This window comes from Amphiprion ocellaris, chromosome 2 (genome assembly GCF_022539595.1).
Source record: "Amphiprion ocellaris isolate individual 3 ecotype Okinawa chromosome 2, ASM2253959v1, whole genome shotgun sequence".
NCBI classification, from domain to species: Eukaryota; Metazoa; Chordata; class Actinopteri; family Pomacentridae; genus Amphiprion; species Amphiprion ocellaris.
The window spans coordinates 18,423,466-18,444,430 of record NC_072767.1 but is presented as its reverse complement, the minus strand read 5'-3'; the positions used below and the strand labels follow the sequence as shown (position 1 = coordinate 18,444,430).

The 20,965-nt window shown below is 39.8% G+C and overlaps 2 protein-coding genes and 1 non-coding gene across 6 annotated transcripts in view; 1 reads left to right on the top strand and 2 right to left on the bottom strand.

Moving 5' to 3' along the window:
• Positions 1-8,498, bottom strand: part of LOC111567448 (glypican-5-like) — a 66,716-nt gene extending 58,218 nt beyond the window's left edge. The window contains exons 1-2 of one of the 2 annotated variants that reach the window (XM_023268588.3): positions 8,191-8,498; positions 5,375-5,536 (exon numbers count right to left, since the gene is read on the bottom strand). In XM_023268588.3, coding sequence (XP_023124356.2) covers positions 5,375-5,536; positions 8,191-8,368 — 340 coding nt within the window. In that variant the 5' untranslated portion in view covers positions 8,369-8,498. The remainder of the gene's footprint in view (positions 1-5,374; positions 5,537-8,190) is intronic. The other variant, XM_023268587.3, reaches the window with a different exon arrangement.
• Positions 8,499-14,097: 5,599 nt separating this feature from the next.
• trnam-cau (transfer RNA methionine (anticodon CAU)) lies at positions 14,098-14,171 on the bottom strand. The gene has a single exon. It is a non-coding gene; the product is annotated as a tRNA-Met (tRNA).
• Positions 14,172-14,836: 665 nt separating this feature from the next.
• nasp (nuclear autoantigenic sperm protein (histone-binding)) lies at positions 14,837-20,867 on the top strand. Of its 3 annotated transcripts, XM_023268589.3 has the most exons (15): positions 14,840-15,039; positions 15,452-15,499; positions 15,593-15,706; positions 16,022-16,102; positions 16,574-16,680; positions 16,919-17,302; positions 17,553-17,614; positions 17,691-17,761; positions 17,846-17,919; positions 18,016-18,204; positions 18,635-18,807; positions 18,954-19,037; positions 19,130-19,204; positions 19,814-19,945; positions 20,658-20,867. In XM_023268589.3, exons 1-15 carry the CDS (start codon positions 15,002-15,004, stop codon positions 20,694-20,696), a joined length of 1,671 nt encoding a protein of 556 aa, XP_023124357.2. In that variant the 5' UTR covers positions 14,840-15,001; the 3' UTR covers positions 20,697-20,867. The 3 variants fall into 3 exon arrangements, with proteins under 3 accessions (XP_023124358.2, XP_023124357.2, XP_023124359.2); XM_023268590.3 differs by lacking the exon at positions 19,814-19,945 and having other exon boundaries at positions 14,837-15,039; XM_023268591.3 differs by lacking the exon at positions 16,919-17,302 and having other exon boundaries at positions 14,848-15,039.
• Positions 20,868-20,965: the final 98 nt, after the last annotated feature.

The window sequence follows — 20,965 nt, the reverse complement described above, 5'->3', positions numbered from 1 at the left end:
GGAACATGTTGCTTTCACATGAATGCATCTACATTAACAGTCTTATTATGTCATATACGGTAGCATGTCATTAATAGATGATGAGTATTTACTTCCGATACTTTAAATCTGCAGTGTGGAACTACAATTACGAATTATTAATTTTTGATCTGGAGCATTGTCATAAACGTTTTGTGGATGGTTTTTCCACCATAGCCTTCACCATACTTCACCATAGATTGCTGAAGCCTTCTCTGTCTCAGCTGTGTCACTTGTCAGCACTGACAAAGCAGCCAGTGCTGGTTGACGTTAAGTACGTTGCTACGGGAGTACCAGATTTCAAACTGGAAATACAGATATACATCGGCGGTGCTGATAGGCCTAATCAGCATTGTGTAAACTGGTTTTGCAAGAGTTCAGTTATTCATTTGTTTCACACTCTGGCTTTAAGTCGCCCTGATGATAATAGCTATGCAAATGTACTGAATTAGGATTTTGAATACACAATTTTAACTTGGACATGTATTTCCACATTGTTGTATTGTTACTTTAACTGAAGCAAATGGTCTGGGTGCTTCACCTACCACAGAGCTCTTAGTTTATCATATAAAATTACAGCAACAGACAAACAATTGACAGCTGTGCTAACAGTGCAGTTATAATAATGTGTCTATGAGCACTCCCCTTGCTTAGTTATTATCTAATCTTGACCATGCCATATACCAGTGGGGGACTGTTACCATAAATTAAGTACACATATAGTGTAAGTGAATATAATACGCATGCACAATGAATTATATATAGCCATTTACATACAATAAGTCTGTATAAAGTTGTTTCACTTTCAAATAAGGGCATGACATTGACGTGTCAATTTAAGATTTTCATGTCTGTGCATATATTCTTTTTCCTTGTCACACAGTCTCTGTCTAACTGACCTTGGACTGACTTTTCCTGCTGCATACGTGCCAAAATAGCTCAAACTTAATTCATCCCCGAGCTCCTTTTCACTACCCTGTTATCTATAGACAGGTGATAATGAGAGGCCCAATCTCATGATCCACTGTGTTTCCTATGTCAGACAGGGTCTAATAAAGAGGACGGCACCCTCCCCTTTACAGAGGCTCTATGCTGTGTGACAGTCAGTGCCTCTATGTTTGAGACTTGCCAAGTAAAAAGGGTGATGTCAGTCCGAAGGCATCTTGACACACACATACAGACAACTGGGAGAAAGAGAGACAGGGAGAGAAACCTATTTACCTATGACTTTCACCAAGCCTCTCTGTCAGTCATTGTGCATGCTTCTGTGTGAATGCACGTGTGGGTTTGTGTCTTAACAGCTTTGTATTTCACCATCACAACCATCTGACCCTACAAGAGAGTAATTTGATAAGGGATTTATTGAATAACTCACAAAAATGCCACTGAAGGCAAAGATTTAGTATGAAGGGGCGTACACGCTGAAGGATGAGGCCGCTGAGCAGCAGCTCTTTAGGCCAAAGCACTGAGTGAGAATGTCTCACTTTTATGTGTTTGCATACCCATGTCCTGGCAATAGCAACTCAAATACAGACAGCATCAAGTGACACGGCAAAGTCTACTCACATGGGGTCATGTGATTAGCTCTTTACCCTCTGTGATTGGACAACAGCTGCGACGTGGAAGAGAGGGCACAAGGGTCTTATAGTGCCAGGAGAAACGCACGCAAGCATGCAGACACATATTTACACACGCACGCACTTAAGTAATCCACAGGGTGTAAGTAGAGCCTGACTACAAGCGCTCTGGGCATGTCTCAGTTTCTCCAGTGGGTTATAATCACTGCGCTCAGAAGAGGGAATCCTGTGAGACTCAGTTCAGCTGTTGAAGAACACTGCTGTCCTGCAAAATTAATTTCATTAATTGTCCCGTGTCTTTAGTTGTCATGCTTGAGCTCCAAATTTTTTATAACTTTACAATGGTGTGCCTTGTTTGCCAAGTCTTCTTTGAAAAAGAATTATAATTTTAAGGGACTTCCCGAGTAAATTAATTCATCTATTAATTCATTTCAAGGGATGCAAATAACAAAAAAGCATGTCTTCCTCATTTGTCCATAACAACGTTAAGTGTAAGTTGTCCAGGGTTTATAAATATGGCACCGCTGTAAAACTAAAGAAGCAGCTCCTCTGGAAACTGTTGACAGCAAAGTATCCTGAGCATCCAGGACACTGTCTGTCAATTTTATCTTTAACTGCAGTAAAAATGAGTGGCTGCAAAAACACTTTGGGACAGATAAACATTAAGCATTAGATGTAAAGAATCTATTTTTATTAAGTCCTCCCTAAAAAACACTGCATGAGTGCAAAACCATTATACCTGACCAAATAAAGACTTTAACATTATTTATCACTTTGTATTGGCAAAAATTGCTTTCTTTTCGGCAGTTTTTCAGTGCTTCGAGGAGCAAAGTAAAAATCCTATTTACCACTGCTGTGCTGAGATGGCTGCAGTGTTTTCAAAATAACAGCTATCACAAGCACATTAAATTATTTGCATGGCTGGATATCCCCTGGGGTTAATGAAAAAATATCCTTTTTTGCAGTTTGGGTGAATTGATCATATCATAGTGTTTGAACCTGCAAAATTTCAAGTTAATGCAGCAAATTCTAAGCTTGTCCCCTTGCTGCTGTTTCGGGCTTGTTCAGCCCTTCTTTGTGTGTGGTTGTTTGGCATTAATTTTACCCATGGATGGTTTAGCTATCCATTGGGCATAAATAGCAGCTGAAACCCAGCCTGAGTGTATTCAGATGAAGCGAGTGGAGGGGAGAGGGGGTGAGAGACAGAGAGACTGAAAAAAAAGAAAACAGAGAGGTACATGTTTGCCATGTCTGTCTGCTGGGCTTCATCAACTCTACAATTCTCATAATCGCCACCCTGCATGAGCAGCACACATGCACACATCCATGCACGTAAACCCATACAAGCACAGGGTCTGTCTCGCACACACATGCTCACACAGACTGGTGAATAGCGTTGAGAGACAAGTGGACAAGCAGAGTATTCTTCCTTCTATTCAGAGCAGCCCGTTTGAGACCGGCTGTTGCCCACGGCAACAACACTTTGCTGCGGATACGTACTGAATGTAAACATTCTTCGTCCCTCGCTCTCTCATTGGTCAAGAACAAAACCTGATTATCACAGCGACAGAGACAGACAGACAGAGAAAGACAGCGGAGAGTTGTAACAAAGTTTTCCGCTGCTCCCTCTGAGAGTTTGCTCTCTCAAAGACTCAATCGAACATCAGTTGTTTGTTTGGCTAGCCACTGTGGCGCCTCACAAAATAAACTGGCCTCACACCACCACCTGACACAAACTAGCTATTTCATGATGAACACACAAAGTGAGAATGACAGAGGGGCTACAGGCTCTTGACAAAACTGTTAAAACATCGAAATCACGACTGCTATTAAAGTCACTCTGACTTTGACTGACATTATTAGTGCCTTTCAATAATAAATCTAAGAGAAACGCATTGTCGCAATACAGCTGAAGAGAAACAAGAACTAATGTTTATCTTTGTTACCAATTCATCTTGGAATACATTATAAGAATTTTCTGGATTCTTTTAAAAAAATGTAATCTTTTAAAATGACCAAATTTTTTTTGAACATTTAAGTTAAAAAAGATTTTTATTCAAAAATGAAAAGAGAAATTTCATGTCAGTTTCTCCGAGCCCAGGTGGTGTCTACACACTAAAGTCAAATAGCCCTTAGAAATATTAAAGTTTTTCAAAAAAGACAGAGGTCTCTCATTTTTAGATTTGCTGAGCCGCTTATGGGATGTTTTTTAATAATCCGACATGTTTTTCTCTTGTATTAGAGAGGCAAATGTAGGTGCGCTTTGTATTAAAGAGTCTATATTTTAAATGTTGCAGGTTAGGTGTTGTTTGGGGTCAAGGGAATAATGTTTCAAACAGCCCTCCGGCACATTGTTACAAAGCGAAGCCATATTAAGCAGGGAGTAGTTGTAACTCCACAACCAACCACATCCCCCACATACTAAAGGAAGTCCTGAGTCCCAGCATCACTGTACTGAATGACAATTTTCAATAACATGGAGAAAGTCAGAAAACTCTGTATATTGCAACAGTCATAAATGTACTTCGAAATGGCTTACATTCAGTGGATAAAATACTATGATGTAAATGCTTAAAAGCCCCATAGGACCAACTGCACTCCATAAAAACATATGCTTTTCTAACATCTTACAGCATATGTTGATGAACCTGCAGAGATACACTTACATTGTATGTAAAATGCATTGATGAATAAGTAGAATCCTTCATAGTAAATACAGCAATACAGTCTGCTTACAATATACATTTATATTGAAAATAATCCTGAAAATTAAAGTCTGTTTTGTCAGGACCGTATACACTCAATTAAGTGGGTCCTTTTAAATAGGTCTATGGACCCTCGAGGCATTTACAATCAAGAAAATCCACATATTAAGTAGGTAAAATTGAACATAATTTTTTGTAAAGATTAACATTGATAATAAATGCCTTAAAAAATACATTTATTTTAGACCTTCCCCAGTACAATATATAAATACAATCAGCATGGGGCTCACTTAGATTAATGTAGTCAGGAGAGATTTATTCTAATGACACCTTGTTGTATGTACTTATGACTGTGACATATACTGCTTTCTAACTTTCTGTAGATTATTAAAAGTTGTTATTCCGTAGAATGAAGTTTTAAGATTAATGCCTTCATACAGAATACATGGAATGCGATTGTTTGTGGCGTTACAGATGCTCCCTATTTCTGATGGCTTCTCTTTGCAACAAACCATGTGGCTGATGAAGGTGCAGCACTGAAATGTGGCAAATAAATGTGCTTTTGCAAGGAGTCTGTTTGAAATTTTATTTTTTTATATATATATATATATATATATATATATATACATATATATATATATATATACATATATATATATATATATATACAGAAGAGGGATAAACATATATATATATATATATATATATATATATATATATATATATATATATCCCTCTTCTGTTAACTTGTCACTTGAAATAGATGTTTCTTTGTCTTGTGTCAAGAGAAAAAAATCAGTAAAGAAAAACAGAAAGAAAAAAAATCTCCAAACCATAGTACTATGATGCACTATGCTCTCCACTATGTATGGGAATCTCTTCAAAATCCAGTTAGAACATGTCAATATAATAAAGACATTTTAATCTAAAGAGTGATGTAGTTTAGAGAGATACTTTTCTCTCACTTTTTCTCTTTGGTTTCTCTTCACTGATGTACAAAATGAAACAATGCAAGTATTGTATTCTCGAATCTACACCCCTCTCTCCCTCTGTAACTCTATTTCCCTCTCTTACCATGGTAAGCCTTGGTGTGTCCAGCAATCAGGTACTTGAGTTCAAAGCTGTAGGATCGCATCTTCTGCTGAGTCTCACTGCGAACTGCCGCCATGTAGCTGTCCTCCATCTTACTAGTACAGCAGCTGGGCCCAGGGTGGACACACACTCGGAGAGAATCATCTAAAAGATAGAGGAAATCACTGATTGTTATTGTTTACATAAACTATGCAAAGTCTGAGAAATGTCAAATATCATACATATCTTTTTGGATAGAAAAAGATTTTTTTTCCCTTTGGGCTCAGTAACAGGTAATAACAGCTACTACTACTGATTCCAAAGATGGTGTAATTCTGAAGAAATCCGTTTTTCCTTACATTTTACCACCACTGTTAACTAACAGGACTCACTGTTATTTGGCTATTCAATGTAGATCTGTGTCTAAAAGCATGTGACCCAGAAGACTTTATAACCTCACACAATTAATTGTACAATGAGCCTGCTGGGACCTGTGTGCGTGTGTGTGTGTGTGTGTGTGTGTGTGTGTGTGTGTGTGCGTGTGCGGTGTGGAGCAGTCTGACTCTGGTAGACTACTGTAAGCCAAGCTGTCAAGCAGCTGACTGAGATAGATCAAGGGGGAGAAAGAGATGAGAGGAATGAACTGCAAAGTTATGTGAGCCACACACAGTCTCTCTCTCTCTCTCTCTCTCTCACACACACACACACACACACACACACACACACACACACACACACACACACACACACACACACACACACACACACACACACACACACACACACACACACACACACACACACACACACACACACACACACCATGCCTGTGCCAAACTTTGGACTATTCATATTAGCACTAGCTAACAATGGACCTCACTGCTGGGATAGTTACGATGTATTGGTAAAGGCATGTTGCATTCCACACTTGCGTTAGGGACAGCAGGTTAGTGGGAAACAGCAGAGGCTGAGTTCATCTCAAAGCTCAATTTTTGCAACAAGGTTTAAGTCTGCAAACAGCAGCTTAAAATCTAACTGACTCAGCAAGAATTAAAACTGTGTGGCCTCTCTTCTTTTGTCAAAAGTATGCATTAGTAAAAAATTAATAATTAAAAAATTGCATTGCAAGATCTACTTGTTATTTTTCCAGAGATTTCAGCTGCATCACATGGCCTCCATCAGCAGATGGAGTTTGACGGATCAAATAATACACATTTGGAATGCCATTCACATGGTAACAGGTGGTCCACCAGGCTGCAACCTTTGGAAATTTTCCAGTATGTGTACTTTATGCCAGGATTTTTTCCTTGTAAATCTGCTTTTTCCAAATTCAGTGATGAATCATTCAGATATTTTAGGAGACGTGTCACAAATATTCCAGAGAAATCACTTTGTTTTTCAGGATTCAATTTACAGAAGCCAAGACCAATTACATCCCAGAGTTTAGTGCCTTCATCCAGTCAGTTGTGGATAAACGAGTGGATGTCTTCATCAGCGAGAGAAGATTCTTAAAATTGCACATTCCTCAAACTAAGTGATTCATGGCTGTTGAAGACCAGAACAAGAGGCTCTGTTATGCAGATATGTTGTGTATAGATGTGCACAGATTCTGCTCTGGTAATTATCTATAATTAGCAAACATCACTGCCAAAAATCTCTGTTAGCAATCACAAGCAAAAGGCACAAAGCTAGTCACTGATCTAAAACCAGTAACACTGTAGAACTATTACAGTGCTTTCTTTGGGTACTTGAAACTCCTGCATGCGAAAGTAACATATTTTCAATTCTACAGTGATGTCTGTCAGAGATTATTTACATATCTGAATGTTGTGCATCTGTGTATGGAATAACTGACACAAGGAGCACTGTAAAGTTATGCGAAGGTTGAAAAACAAAAAGCTAAACTTGAGTCAAGATCTCTATCATCCCCTCCACCACCTCATAAGGACCACATTTCTTTTAGGGTGCAGTTTCGATGTGAAGGATGATCTTTCATTAACATTTAAGATGTACACTTCCAGCTCAGTCATATATTAAAAAGAGACTCTCATAAGCCAGACAAAATCTCAAATGGGCATTTAGATTTAGCAAACACGATAATTAACGCTGCCATGTACAGCCAAGTATGCTTTCAGGAGCTCTATATAGGGCTTCCAGACTATTCTGGTTAATTTTCAGCAGAAATAGCCTCTCTCCCCTTAAAGGGTTCGCCCTTAATGCAGCACAGAGATGATCCTCTCTGTGGAATTGAGTCCTACATTTACAAAGCTACTGATCTAAAACCTGTGAGTGCTGCAAGTACATATGACAAAACTCAGAGCAAGATAGACACTGAGCAGAGGTTTAAACAATGCTCTTGTGGTTAGTGGGGATATTATGTGGAGCTGCAAGGCATGCGTTCATAAACATTACAGGCATAAAAATCTATAAGTAAAATGCACTTAACAAATTAAAAAGGAAAAGCTGTCATTGTGCATTAGAATAGCGCCATCATCAAGCTTACTATAGTCTTGGTTTATTATTACAAACACATAAATAGCCCAAAAAAATGTATATACTTTTAACATTGCAACTCATCATATGTTTTGTCTTTGATAAATGTCAGATAAATACTGGAGTAAAATGTACAATATCTGTCTCTAAAATATAACAAAGTATAAATTAGCACAAAGTGAAAAATCTCAAGTAAAGTCTGACTATATGAAAAGTACACTCGAGTTCAGTCGCTTCCCACTTCTATGTGTTCCGTGTTAGTTGTGAGAATAATTCATGTAATATCCTCCAGCGCATAGCAAACATTTGCAGAGAGATTGACTGACCTGTCCCCGGTCTGTCTGGCACCAGCTCCACCGGGCCTATTTGGCGCATCATGTAAGCTGTCTTCACCTCATGACAGCTGTCTGCATCGGCTGATCCACAGCCAGTCTCCGGCACAAAAACAACATACAGCAAAATTACCCAAAACAAATCCACGTTTTGTAAGGCTGCGCGGAACATCGCAACATGTCAGTGGGCAGATAGAGAGTCTGGACGGTTAATGTGAAATCCTTAAAAAAAAAAAGTCCCACCGAGCAGTGTGACTGAAAACTTCATCTGCAGCCGGTAAGTCTGAGAGGAGCCCGCCGAGGCTCAGAGCCCTCCTCTCTGTCCCCCCTCTCTCTCTCTCCCACTGTGCCCCAATTACTTAATTGACATGTCCACTCAAAATAAAAATACCTAAAAAATACCACTGCCTTTGATCATGCGGCTGCCAGAAAGCAATTGCGGCAAAAATCCGCTAAAACTTGACAACAAAGCATGGGAATAACTATCACAACAACCGCAGAGAATAAAGGCAATTTACATGCAGTTCACCAAGTTACAGGGTCATAAACCATATGCTTGTTTTCTATGACGTTATATCTCTCATAAATAGTGCACAACAGATGTTTCTGCAAATAAGATGATTCAATAAATTTGACTGATTGCGGAGTGAAGTGGAGTCAGAGGAAACTAGGGCTGAAACGTGGAACATGGGCGCCACCTGCTGACCACTTCCCCTCATAAGAAAGTTTTTCTGTGCAATAGCTGTAGTTTTCATGTACACACCTATATGTGATTATAGGGTATGGAAGAAAATCACTCATCAGATTCTGAATTTTAAAAGCTGCTGAATTTCTTACTTTGAATTTTTTTGCATCAAAATTACGTATGTGAATTTTTTATGCCTGAATTTAGCTCATCAAAATTCTAAACACCAGTTAAAAATTCAATGTCTTCAAAATTCGCCATCAAAAAAATTCAATGTCTTCAAAATTTGCCAACAAAAAAATTCGATGTGTTCAAAATTTAACATCAAAAAATTCAATGTTCAAAATTCGCCATCAAAAAATTCAATGTTCAAAATTCGCTGTCAAAAAATTCGCTGTTCAGATCCGGGGGACTCAGGCGTAAACAATCGATCCTGGCCAAAATCGAACCAACACCCAGCCAATCACGTGGCGCTCCTCCGGTCATGTGACGCAGACGGTTGACCTCACAAGACCGGGGTCAACCACGGCTACCAGCATGAACGACAGCGCTTCAGTTAGTGTATTAATCCTTTTTGTCCTGTATGTGCTTTGTTTTGTGAGAGTCAGTAAGCTGTAATGCATGGCGTTAGCTGCGCTAGCACAGCGATAGCCGCGCTAGCACAGCGATAGCCGCGCTAGCACAGCGTTAGCCGCGCTAGCACAGCGTTAGCCGCGCTAATACAGCGCTAGCCACGCTAGCACAGTAATAAGGTCACACAGACAGCACGTTCTGCAGCTGGGTAGTTGAGTAACAATTTTATAAACGCACAAATGGGTGGAAGTGTGATTTATGTGCCCGAAAATGCAGTTAAGTCACAGAGCAGTGTAAGGAAACTGGTCACCTAGCAAACTGAATTAGTCTAGGTAACACTTTATTATGTGTGTTTTCTGCTCAAGTTAATGTCCTGGTTTGATTCATTTTAAATTACTCCTGATCTTGAAAGGTTTTAAACTGTGCAAAGTAGTTACAACTGTGAGCGAATAGCTTGAAATGAACTGCCCTAGACTGCTCTGTTCACGGCTGACCATTCTTTCACAGCATGCTGTATCAAGAGTTATTGTGCAATGACAGTGATAAATGCGGCCCATTTTTTCAACTGTTTCCTGTTCAGTGTGCGTACCCTAGATTGTTTTTGATAATTTGTTGTAGCCATTTATTTAATCAATTTTAATCCACTCCATAGCAGCACCATCTGAACTGACCAGTCTGGTGAAATTCTGGACTGGATGGGAGACTCTACCAAGAACTCTCTCCGCTGAAGTAGTGAATGGCAGATACCCCACAGCCTCCACCTGCTATGAGACCTTACATTCCCAGGACATTACAAGGACTACACATCATTTAAGACTGACATCCTGGCCTGTATTTGCACTTGCCAGTCAAGATATGTTATGTGTTGTTCTCTAGTTAGTTTTACTTGACTGACAAAACTAAGTGCACTTTTGGATTCCCTCCCCTACCTGTTCTCCCAACTCACCTGACAGGTTCTCTGGCTCAAGTATGTGTGTTTCTGCCATACATTTAAAGTATCTGAAGTTAAGAATACTTCTGGTGAACAATACATGCAATCACGGCATTAAAGCAGGAGTTAAAAATGAACTGGACTGTACTGACTTTATTTTCTCACTGGTGAATGGGATGAAAATCCATTGCAATATTACAAAACAGCAGCCAGCCAATCAATCAATCAATCAACCAACCAACCAATCAATCAATCAATCAATCAATCAATCAATCAATCAATCAATCAATCAATCAATCAATCAATCAATCAATCAATATATAATTAAATAAATAAATATTCACACACACACACTTTATACTGTATGCCAAATACTGTCAGCAAAAAATATTTTTAAATTGCCAGTCACTGTCAACCTACTTCAACAGGCATTTTTTTGCACATTGAAATTTGAGGTTGTTTGAATGACACTATCTCAGAACAATGATGAAGAATCTATAATACTGAACAAGTAGATCAAATAATCTCAGATTATGGGTGAGTTGAAATATGAAAAAAATGAAGTGATCTATGAAAAGTCTAGTCTTTGAAACCTGACATGTTGTTTTGTGTAATTTCTTTGTAAATTAGCCCTGCATCCAGTCATTACCATGACATTGGCATAATGGAACCATGACTACATATGTCATTCTGGAGATAGTGGCATTTTTCCAATGGAAAATTTTCATGCTTTGACAGATACAGTGGTGGAAAAAGTTTTCAGGCACCCTTAAAATTTTCCACAATCTCAAATATTATTGTGAAATATTTGTTGGAAAGTCTTTTGTGTTTCAAAGGGTGTGACTGCATTAGACAGACACAAATGATGCTTTTTTTGTTTATTGTTTACATGAATAACAAAACTATATTCTACCAAAATGACTAAATACTCAAAATTTCTTATTTTTAAGGAACCAATCAATTTCAAGTTTTTATTGGCTTTTTTAGGATTTGTTTCGTATTATGGCTGTGACTGAACTAATAGAAATTGCATTTGAAGACCTCAGAGGGATTCTTAATGCAATATTTCACAAATGTATGAGGTGTCCAAAAACTTTTTTCCACCACTGTATTTAATAGCAATCTGATATGCTTATGTTAGCAAGACAAATAAATGAAAATTTCCAGCTTTTATCTTGAATTACTCTTGAGATATTATATATATATTATACATAGCCTCAAATTTCAATGTGAGAAAAAAAAATACTGAAACTATGTCTACGGTCCACTTAAAAAAATCTAAAAGTATTTGACATACTCAGCTAATATTTCACAGATACCATTATCTATACATGGGACAGACATATTAAGTTCCAGTAAGTTGTACAGGTGTTCTGGGGATGTGACCATTCTTTGTCGCCCAGCTGCTCCTCTCTCAGAGTGCACAGTTGCAATGTACTGATTCCTGTTTTCTTTTTCTGAGCTGATAAGATGGTGTAGCTGTGTCAGTGCATTTAAAATAGCTGGGCAAACTTCTACTTGGTTGGATAAATCATTTAAAAACACAAGTTCTTATGTGCAAGTGAACTCTAAGAAGTCCAGATCCAGAGGCATGCGTCCGAGAATATGCTCCAAATGAGAACAGTCTCACATAAAGATGATTTAACAATAGTTCCTAGAACAGAGAAAAACAAAGTTCCATCCATCCATTATCTATACACCGCTTAATCCTCACTAGGGTCGCGGGCGGGGGGGGGGCTGGAGCCTATCCCAGCTAACTCGGGCGAAGGCAGGGGACACCCTAGACAGGTTGCCAGTCTGTTGCAGGGCTACATATAGAGACAAACAACCACTCTCACATTCACACCTACGGGCAATTTAGAATGATCAATTAACCTCAGCATATTTTTGGACTGTGGGAGGAAGCCGGAGTACCCGGAGAAAACCCACCCATGCACAGGGAGAACATGCAAATTCCATGCAGAAAGATCCCGGGAAAGCTGGGACGCGAACCAGGGATCTTCTCGCTGGAAGGTGAAAGTGCTAACCACTACACCTGTGCAGCCGAAAAACAAAGTTATGTAATGCAAAGCACCAATTGGATAAATGACTTAACCTGACTGAAAGACTAGACTGCCTCATTAGACACTTCTTTTCGAACAAATTAAAAGGAGGGTACACATACTAAACAGGAAACAGTTGAAAAAATGGGCTGCATTTATCTATCATTGCACAATAATAATAAGTGTTACCTAGACTAATTCAGTTTGCTAGGTGACCAGTTTCTTTACACTGCTCTGTGATTTAACTGCATTTTCAGGCACAAAAATCACACTTCCACCCATTTGTGCATTTATAAAATTGTTACTCAACTACCCAGCTGCAGAACGTGCTGTCTGTGTGACCTTATTACTGTGCTAGCGTGGCTAGCGCTGTATTAGCGCGGCTAGCGCGGCTAACGCTGTATTAGCGCGGCTAACGCTGTGCTAGCGCTGTGCTAGCGTTGTATTTGCACGGCTAACGCTGTGCTAGTGCTGTATTAGCGCGGCTATCGCTATGCTATCGCAGCTAACGGCATGCATTACAGCTTACTGACTCTCACAAAAACAAACCACATACAGAACAAAAAGGATTAATACACTCACTGAAGTGCCATTGTTCATGCTGGTAGCCGTGGTTGGTCTTGTGAGGTCTACCGTCTGCGTCACATGACCGGAGGAGCGCCACGTGATTGGCTGGGCGTTGGTTCGATTTTGGCCAGGATCGATTGTTTACGCCTGAGTCCCCCGGATCTGAACAGCGAATTTTTTGACAGCGAATTTTGAACATTGAATTTTTTGATGTCGAATTTTGAACATTGAATTTTTTGATGGTGAATTTTGAACACATCGAATTTTTTTGATGGCGAATTTTGAAGACATTGAATTTTTAACTGGTTTTTAGAATTTTGATGAACTAAATTCAGGCATGAAAAATTCACATACGTAATTTTGATGCAAAAAAAAATCAAAGTAAGAAATTCAGCAGCTTTTAAAATTCAGAATCTGATGAGTCTGATGTTCCGTCTACTGAGGGACAGAAACTTTTTTCTAAAAACTTTTCTCCAGTTTCAGAACAAGATGGCTACTGGAGAAAATCACCCGACTTGGTGAAAAACCTTGTGTAATAATTCAACGTCAATTATTTTCCAGGTCAGTTCAGTAGAACAGTATTTAATGAGCATGGAAGTAATTTCGAAACACAAGTCAGGTGTTTTTAACGACCTTTGGGTGTTTCAGAAAGGTTGCTGTTAATTTAATACTAGAAAGTCATATGGTTAGCTCTGTGGACCAAATGTATGCTAACATATGAAGCGCATAAACTAGCTTGTTGTAGCTTAGCAGTTAGGCTAGCCTGCACCCAGCTTAATATAACCAGTTTTCTGACAAACATAAAATAACACAAAAATAACAATATTTTTAAAAATAGCATTACAAGTACTACGTGGTCGAGTAATGTTAATGTTGGGTGTTTCCAACTTACCTTGACCGCATATAGCTATGAAACGAGTTATGTTATTGCTAGCAAGATAACGGCCACAACGAGCTGTAAACGGCCGTTGAAACTTGCCAACTAAGGACAATCTTACAGTTTATTGTTACTATCTTTAATGAGTTGAGGTGAGACATTTTGCTTTCACTTGTACCATAGCCTGGTAAATAGGACAGAGAACCTTCACCGGGTGAAAAACTTGTGCCCCGTGTGAGGATCGAACTCACGACCTTCAGATTATGAGACTGACGCGCTGCCTAACTGCGCCAACGAGGCTGCTAAACTGTCAAACTAGAATCGTAGAAAACCGTACAAATTAGTGGTGTATATTTATCTGTGCTTTGTTTAGACGAGATATATAGTTCAAGATGGCAAGGTGCGGTCGAAGATAAACGAAAGGTGGGGACACTTTCCTCTACTCACTCTGTGTTTTGGAGATGCTAGGACAGACAGGTTTACCCCCGTCTGTCCTGTTTGTTTTCAGTGGAGTCCTTAGCCTTTTCCTCGGCTGAACATCAAGAAAACTGTCGTCGGTTATTTATTTATTCTTTTTATTTTTTTAGCAAAAAATTATATATTTTCGGACAAATGGTGACATACACTTACAGTCTTATCAAGCTATCGCATTTAAACTTTACATCTCAGTGATAAAATAGCCAAACGGAGTTGTTGTATTCAATATCTGTGGGTAATTTCAATTAGAAATGCGTGTTTTTAGGTACACTTACATTTGAAGCACAATGAGCGGTGTATTAATCAAAAGGACAATCCAAGGAAATATCCTCTTAGTATTTCAGACATTTGTGAGCATATATAGCACAATCGCACTGATGTTATGCTGATGTTTGACTCCGTGCTGTCGTATTGCCTGTGCTGCTGTGAATGTATGGTTTGTCCCACGACACGGAAACGCACCGTGATACTTGCTGCGGCCCCTTTAACTCCGATCTCCCGCGTTCCAAGTTAGGCGGAAACAGAAAGCCTTATTTTCTCTATTTAAGCGCGCCAACAAAGACTGTCCCAGGAGGTCTAGCTGCACTTCATTCACTGCACAGAAGCCCGTCGGTTTTCCGTCTGTTCACGGTCTGTACTGTCCTTCTGAAACCATGCCAGAGGAAACGTCCGCCGCGTCGAGCTCTGGGAGGTAAGAACCGCTTGTAATTTCTCTTTGTAGTCACAATAAACGTAGCAGGGGAAACACGGCTAGCTAGCCTTTAGCTAGATGACGCGGCTAACGCTGGCGACCTTGCGTGTTCAGAATGTGTTGAAATGTATTTTTTAGTATGCACACGTACGGCTAGTGACACTCACTTTAAAGTAATCAGATGGCTGATGGCACCTTGTAGTGTCTGCAAACGCTACCAACATCGCTGTCACCCCCCACTGGCAAGCTAGTTGGCTAACAACCACACGATGCTAACAACAGTAAGGCGTAGCTGATGTCTTAGGACATGAAACTCTTTGAATGAGCCGTATAACTTAAGCGTGTCGACTGTGGTTGTAGTTCGGACTGAGGCCAAACTTGCTTTGACTGATCTCAGTTTAAACTCTTGCAGTGTGGAGGAGAAGCCCTGTTCATCATCGTCGGCAGCTGCTGCAGACAGGTTAGTGTCCGTAGTGTTATAACAAACTCTTCTGCAGGCGTTGATTAATTCAGCATCAACCCAGTATAACTAACGTGTATTTTCCCCTTGCAGCTCAGTTGACGTAATGGAGGAGGCAAAGAAACTGATTGGCACAGGCAACAGGCATCTGGTGATGGGAGATGTTGTTTCTGCTGTCAGTGTCTTTCAGGATGCCTGCGGCATGCTGTGAGTACTGATGAGGAAGGCGCCATCAGTGATTCAACATGGAAAATGGCATTCATTATTTTTAATACAAAGGATTGCATGTATTTAAAAAAAAAACATACTTAGTGTGACTGACTAATTTTGTATCTTTTCTGTTTGCTCTATCAGTCTGGATAAATGAGAAATGGAAAGTGAAAGTTGATGTACAATATGTTTTGTCTGAAATAATTAAGTTTTCCTTCAACCCAGTAAAGACTTTTGCAGTAGCGTAATGTTGTTCATGTATGTGATCATCAAAACTTTCTCCACCTAATACTTGTTTTGTCTTACTGGCAGGGCTGAGAGATATGGGGACACTGCAGATGAGTGTGGTGAGGCTTTATTCCTGTGTGGGAAGTCCCTACTGGAGCTTGCCAGGTTTGTAAAGTTTTTTTTTCCTGTAGAGAAGAATTTTTACTTCCCCACCCCAAAGAGGTTTTACCAGAGGCAAAAATAATAAGACTACAGATTTTTATAAATTGATATTTTTGTTTATGAAATGGTCAGAAATAACAGGAAAGTACACAGATTCATTGCCGTTATACTGTGTGCAGACTGATCATGCTTACTGTTGTGTGTAATCATTTCCCAAAGGCCCATTCTGAGCCAGGAAAAAGCAGATTCCTATTTTAATAGCCCTTCTGTAAGATTGATGCTGAGTTAACTACTGCTGCATCACCTATATATCATTTATCTATTCTCTGGTAATTTCCTGTGCTGCAAAGTGCTCACCAGTCAGCAGTTAATTTGCATTCAGAGTGACAATTTTTGGACATTGCTCTGTTTTCCTTCAGTTGTAAGCAGTAACCTAATTTTTGATAACATAATGGCTTTTTGTCTTTTTCTCAGGATGGAGAACAGTGTCCTTGGCAATGCCCTAGAGGGAGTCCCAGAAGAATCAGAAGAAGAGGAGCAGCCCAGCAACTCCAATATTGAAAGTGCCAACAACCTTGATGGTCAGTGCAGTTAAGCATTTCAAATTTTAACTTATTTTAATATTTAAAGCGACAAATCCCAAGTTTGTCAGAAGTCATTATTTATCAAATCCTTGTACACACACAGTCAAAGGTCAAGTGAATTGCCTTTTAGATTATGGCTCACTAATTTAATGTAAATTAATTTACAATACAATCAAGGTAAGTTACTTGGGTTTTTAACAATGGAAAGACCAATTCTCATGTGCCACTGGTGCAGACAAAACTAGAGATGACCTACGAAAGCAAGTGTATGATGCAATGGCAGAGGAGGAAAAGACTAAGGATGAGAAGAGCGACACAGAGGTGAAAAAGGAAAATGTCGAGGAGAAGTCACCTGTCAAGCAAAATGTGACCGCATCAGAGGGTGCCTCAAGTTTTCCTGTGAATGTGGAAGAGAATTCAGTCCAGGAAGCTAAAGTAAATCAAGTTGAGAAGAGCCCAGATGCTTCTATGAATGATGTGGAGGAAGGATCCCCAGAAAAAGAAACAGAAAAGAAGACTGATGCCTCAGAAGAGCAGAATGGCAAGATGGTCGAGATAGAGCCAGAGGATGGAAAAGAGGAAGTTTTGGAGGAGGAACAGGACGAGGAGGAACCAGAGGGTAGTAGATGTTTAGATACAGAGCACCATTGGTGTGGATGTGTTGAGCACATACTTGGAATTTTTTGATTTACAGTAGTTCACATTAACGGGTGTCATAAAAGGTGAAGGGGAAAAATAGTGTAGCAAGTGTAAAATGCCGTTTTTAGGGAACTATTTGCCCATTTGAACGCGCTTGTCTTCAGTTTCTATTGAAGTCCCGTAATACAATAGAGGTTATCTGGCCTTAAGTTTTTATTTTGCTTCAACAGGTGATGACGATGATGATGACGACGACGGTGATGACGATGAAGAGAAAAATGGGCAAGATAAGGTCAGTTCCCATATTTGATGGTTTTTGACTTTTTGTTTTAACATTCAGGGTTTCTGACAGCTTTCCCACCTTTCAGGAAGAAGATGAAGTTGGGAATTTACAGTTGGCCTGGGAGATGCTAGAGGTCGCCAAAGTCATTTATAAAAGGTACGGGCAACATTACAACATGAAATTGATCCATTAAAGTTCAGCACTTAATTATGTTATTCATGTTTCGCTTCATTCGTGCAGAAAGGAAAGCAAGGACGACCAGCTGATGGCCGCCCAGGTGTATCTGAAACTTGGAGAAGTCAGTGCTGAGTCGGGTATGTTGCTCCCATGCAGAAGACTGAAGTTCCAGGGTTGGAGTTGTGTCTCAGTTTCTTCACTGTCCAAATCTGATGGCCTTGTTTTCACCTCAGGTAACTATCCTCAGGCACTAGAGGACTTCCAGGAGTGTCTCACCCTGCAGCTGAAGCACTTACCTTCCCACAGTCGTCTGCTCGCTGAGACCCACTACCACGTTGCTACAACACTTTGCTACATGGATCAGTACAGTCAGGCCATCCAGCACTACAACAGCTCCATAAAAGTCATCGAGACCCGTCTGGGTAAGACTACAATTTTGATCTTATTGTGCATACACTACCAGTCAAAAGTTTGGACACACCTTCTCATTCAGTGCTTTTTATTTATTTGTATTATTTTCAACATTGTAGATTAATACTGAAGATGAACACTTTTTTCTTTACAACATAATTCCATATGTGTTCTTTTGTAGTTTTGATGTCTTCAGCATTAATCTACAATGTAGAAAATAATTAAATAAAAACCATTGAATGAGAAGGTGTGTCCAGTCTTTTGACTGGTAGTGCGTATCTATCAATGCTGGATCATTTGTAATTGAAAATTCAGGGAGTGGTTGGAAGAGTGTGGTGTCACCCACTCAGAAGTTGTACACAAAAAAACTGGGACTGTTATGCAGGCTACCCTTCCATATCATGCATTTCTTGTCTTCATCTGATTGTTGTCTGTGTGTAGCCATGCTGCAGAAGGTGATAGATGCAGCAGAAGGAGCAGATGGTGCAGCAGAGGAGAAAAATGAGATGGAAGAACTGAAACTGCTTCTGCCTGATATCAGGGAAAAAGTGGAGGATGCAAAGGAAAGCCAGAGAACAGCTAGCGCTGCCTCACAGGCCATCCAGCAGACACTAGTGGGTACACATGACAGCAGCATCTAGGGATTAAACTATTTGTTTGTGAAATATTCCGTGTCTACCTGTAGAGGGTAGTACAAATGTACAAGAAGTAGCAAAGTGATGCAACCCTAACTTGTGTGTAACTGACTCACCTCTTGCAGGGCGGTGCTTCAACTTCATCAGCATTCCCCTGTGAGAATGGTGGACCTTCATCATCAACGGCAACATTTGCAACCACCAGCCAGGTAATAGCACTGCATGATGGCTGTTGTTAATAAAGCCCTATTTACTGTTGATATGAAAGAACCAACAGAAAATGTAACTTTTTGTCTTTCAGATTCCAGTTAAAACATCTGGCAGTGCTTCATCTTCCAAGGCAGTCTCTGACATCTCTCATCTGGTCAGGAAAAAGGTGAGGCCCACAAATCTGTAGTTGCCACTTGCCATCAGTTGTGCATTTCAAGTTTTTTTGATTACTTGCATCATACTTCTCAGGCCAAAGTCCAGTTTTTCTTTGTTGTACTGGGCAGAAGTCAGTCATGTAATTACTGAAAGAAATACCTTCAGTTGGTTCCATACAGGAAATGTAATTGCCTGTACATTGAAGTTGGCCTTGTGTGGCTTGCTTTGTGTTGTAAGGTCTGCGTGGTTGCCTGCTGTGGTTGGTTATGGCTTTCCTGCAAATGTCATTCTTTAGCTTGTGTGTTGTGACTTTTGCGTGACCTGTGCAGTGATTGAAGTGCTGTTGAACTGGAGTTGGTGCATGTGTGTAGATGCTTGCGTTGTGGCGGGGCTGAATGCTAGAAATTAAACTTTGGTTATAGGCTGACTTGTGTGCATGATTCATTATGTTGTGTGATTTTTGACATTGTAGGTCACAGCTCCTGACGTCATATTTGGTTTTTGTCGCTTCTTTCTTAATATCAACCCGAAAGGTTGTTTGCATTGAATACAGTTGTGTACATCAGGCCTCAGTCTTCTTTTCCTCCCCTTTTTGTCCTGGTTTTATGTTTCTACACAGAGGAAACAAGAGGAGGAGAGCCCAGTAAAGGACACTGATGCTAAACAAGCAAAACAGGAAGCCACAGTTAATGGCAGCGGTGACTCTAGTGCCAGCAACGGCAATGGAGTCCAGGAGGGAAAATCACAGGAGGCGAGTGATAGGCTCATGTCTTACTTACTGATATATCCACAGGACTCTCTGAAATATGTTTGTGCTGTGATGCCGTAGAGAGACAGGATAACCACTGCTGCTGCTGCTTGCAAGTGGATCTCCAGTCAAGTGAAATATTTTGTTTTTGTAGCTTTATTTCAGTAACTATTCATGATGGGATCAAATAGGCACATCTGAAGTAAGTGAATGTCCGAAAGTCTCATTAAAAATGAGGCTTTAATGTTCATTTAGGATGAATTGTATAGTTGCTGACATGAGAGAACTTTGCTATCTGGGATGTTCTACCTAACTTTACCTCCTCAAAAGAGGGTGCCTAGACTCTCTTCATTTTGGAATAATGTCAGTAGGATTTACCGAATTTCAGAGCACATTATTATGTGCATCTTTAACTGCCACTGAAGTTGAATCTTGGTATAGTCAAATTTGACAAAACAGTTTTTGTCTTGCGTTTGCATTATAGATATGATTTCTTTTTATATTCTCACGTTTAGAGAAGGAATCGTGTGGCAGGTATCTTCTTGAAGCCACTCACATTAAGTGGTTTCATTGGTTGGATAAAATGTCTATAGAAAAATCTGCAATCAAAATGCTAAATGGACGTTTGTGCAAATTACATGCTCTCATGAATCCGTACTACATATACATCGAGTCCTTTCTGATGTCACGTTGCCTTTTTGCTTTTCTCTTCTAGCCTGCCGCCCAGTCAGCCTCAGTCCAGTCCTCGGCGTGACGTTCTTCGTCTCTTTCCTGAGCTTTAAAACCAGCACAGCATGCCTGTCCAGTTCCTCTCCACGTTTCAACACTTGTTTCTGTAAATAAGATCCATTTTCATAGATTTGTCTGTCAAGTTTTGTATACTTGTAGTAAAAAAAAAAATAAAATAAAGAATTTGCAGATCTAATTTTGTGTTATTTTCTTCAGTCTTTTTGGGTCGATTCACACAGTTCTGAGTGGAGAAACACACTAAATGCTGATGACGGTTTTTAAATGTATCATGCA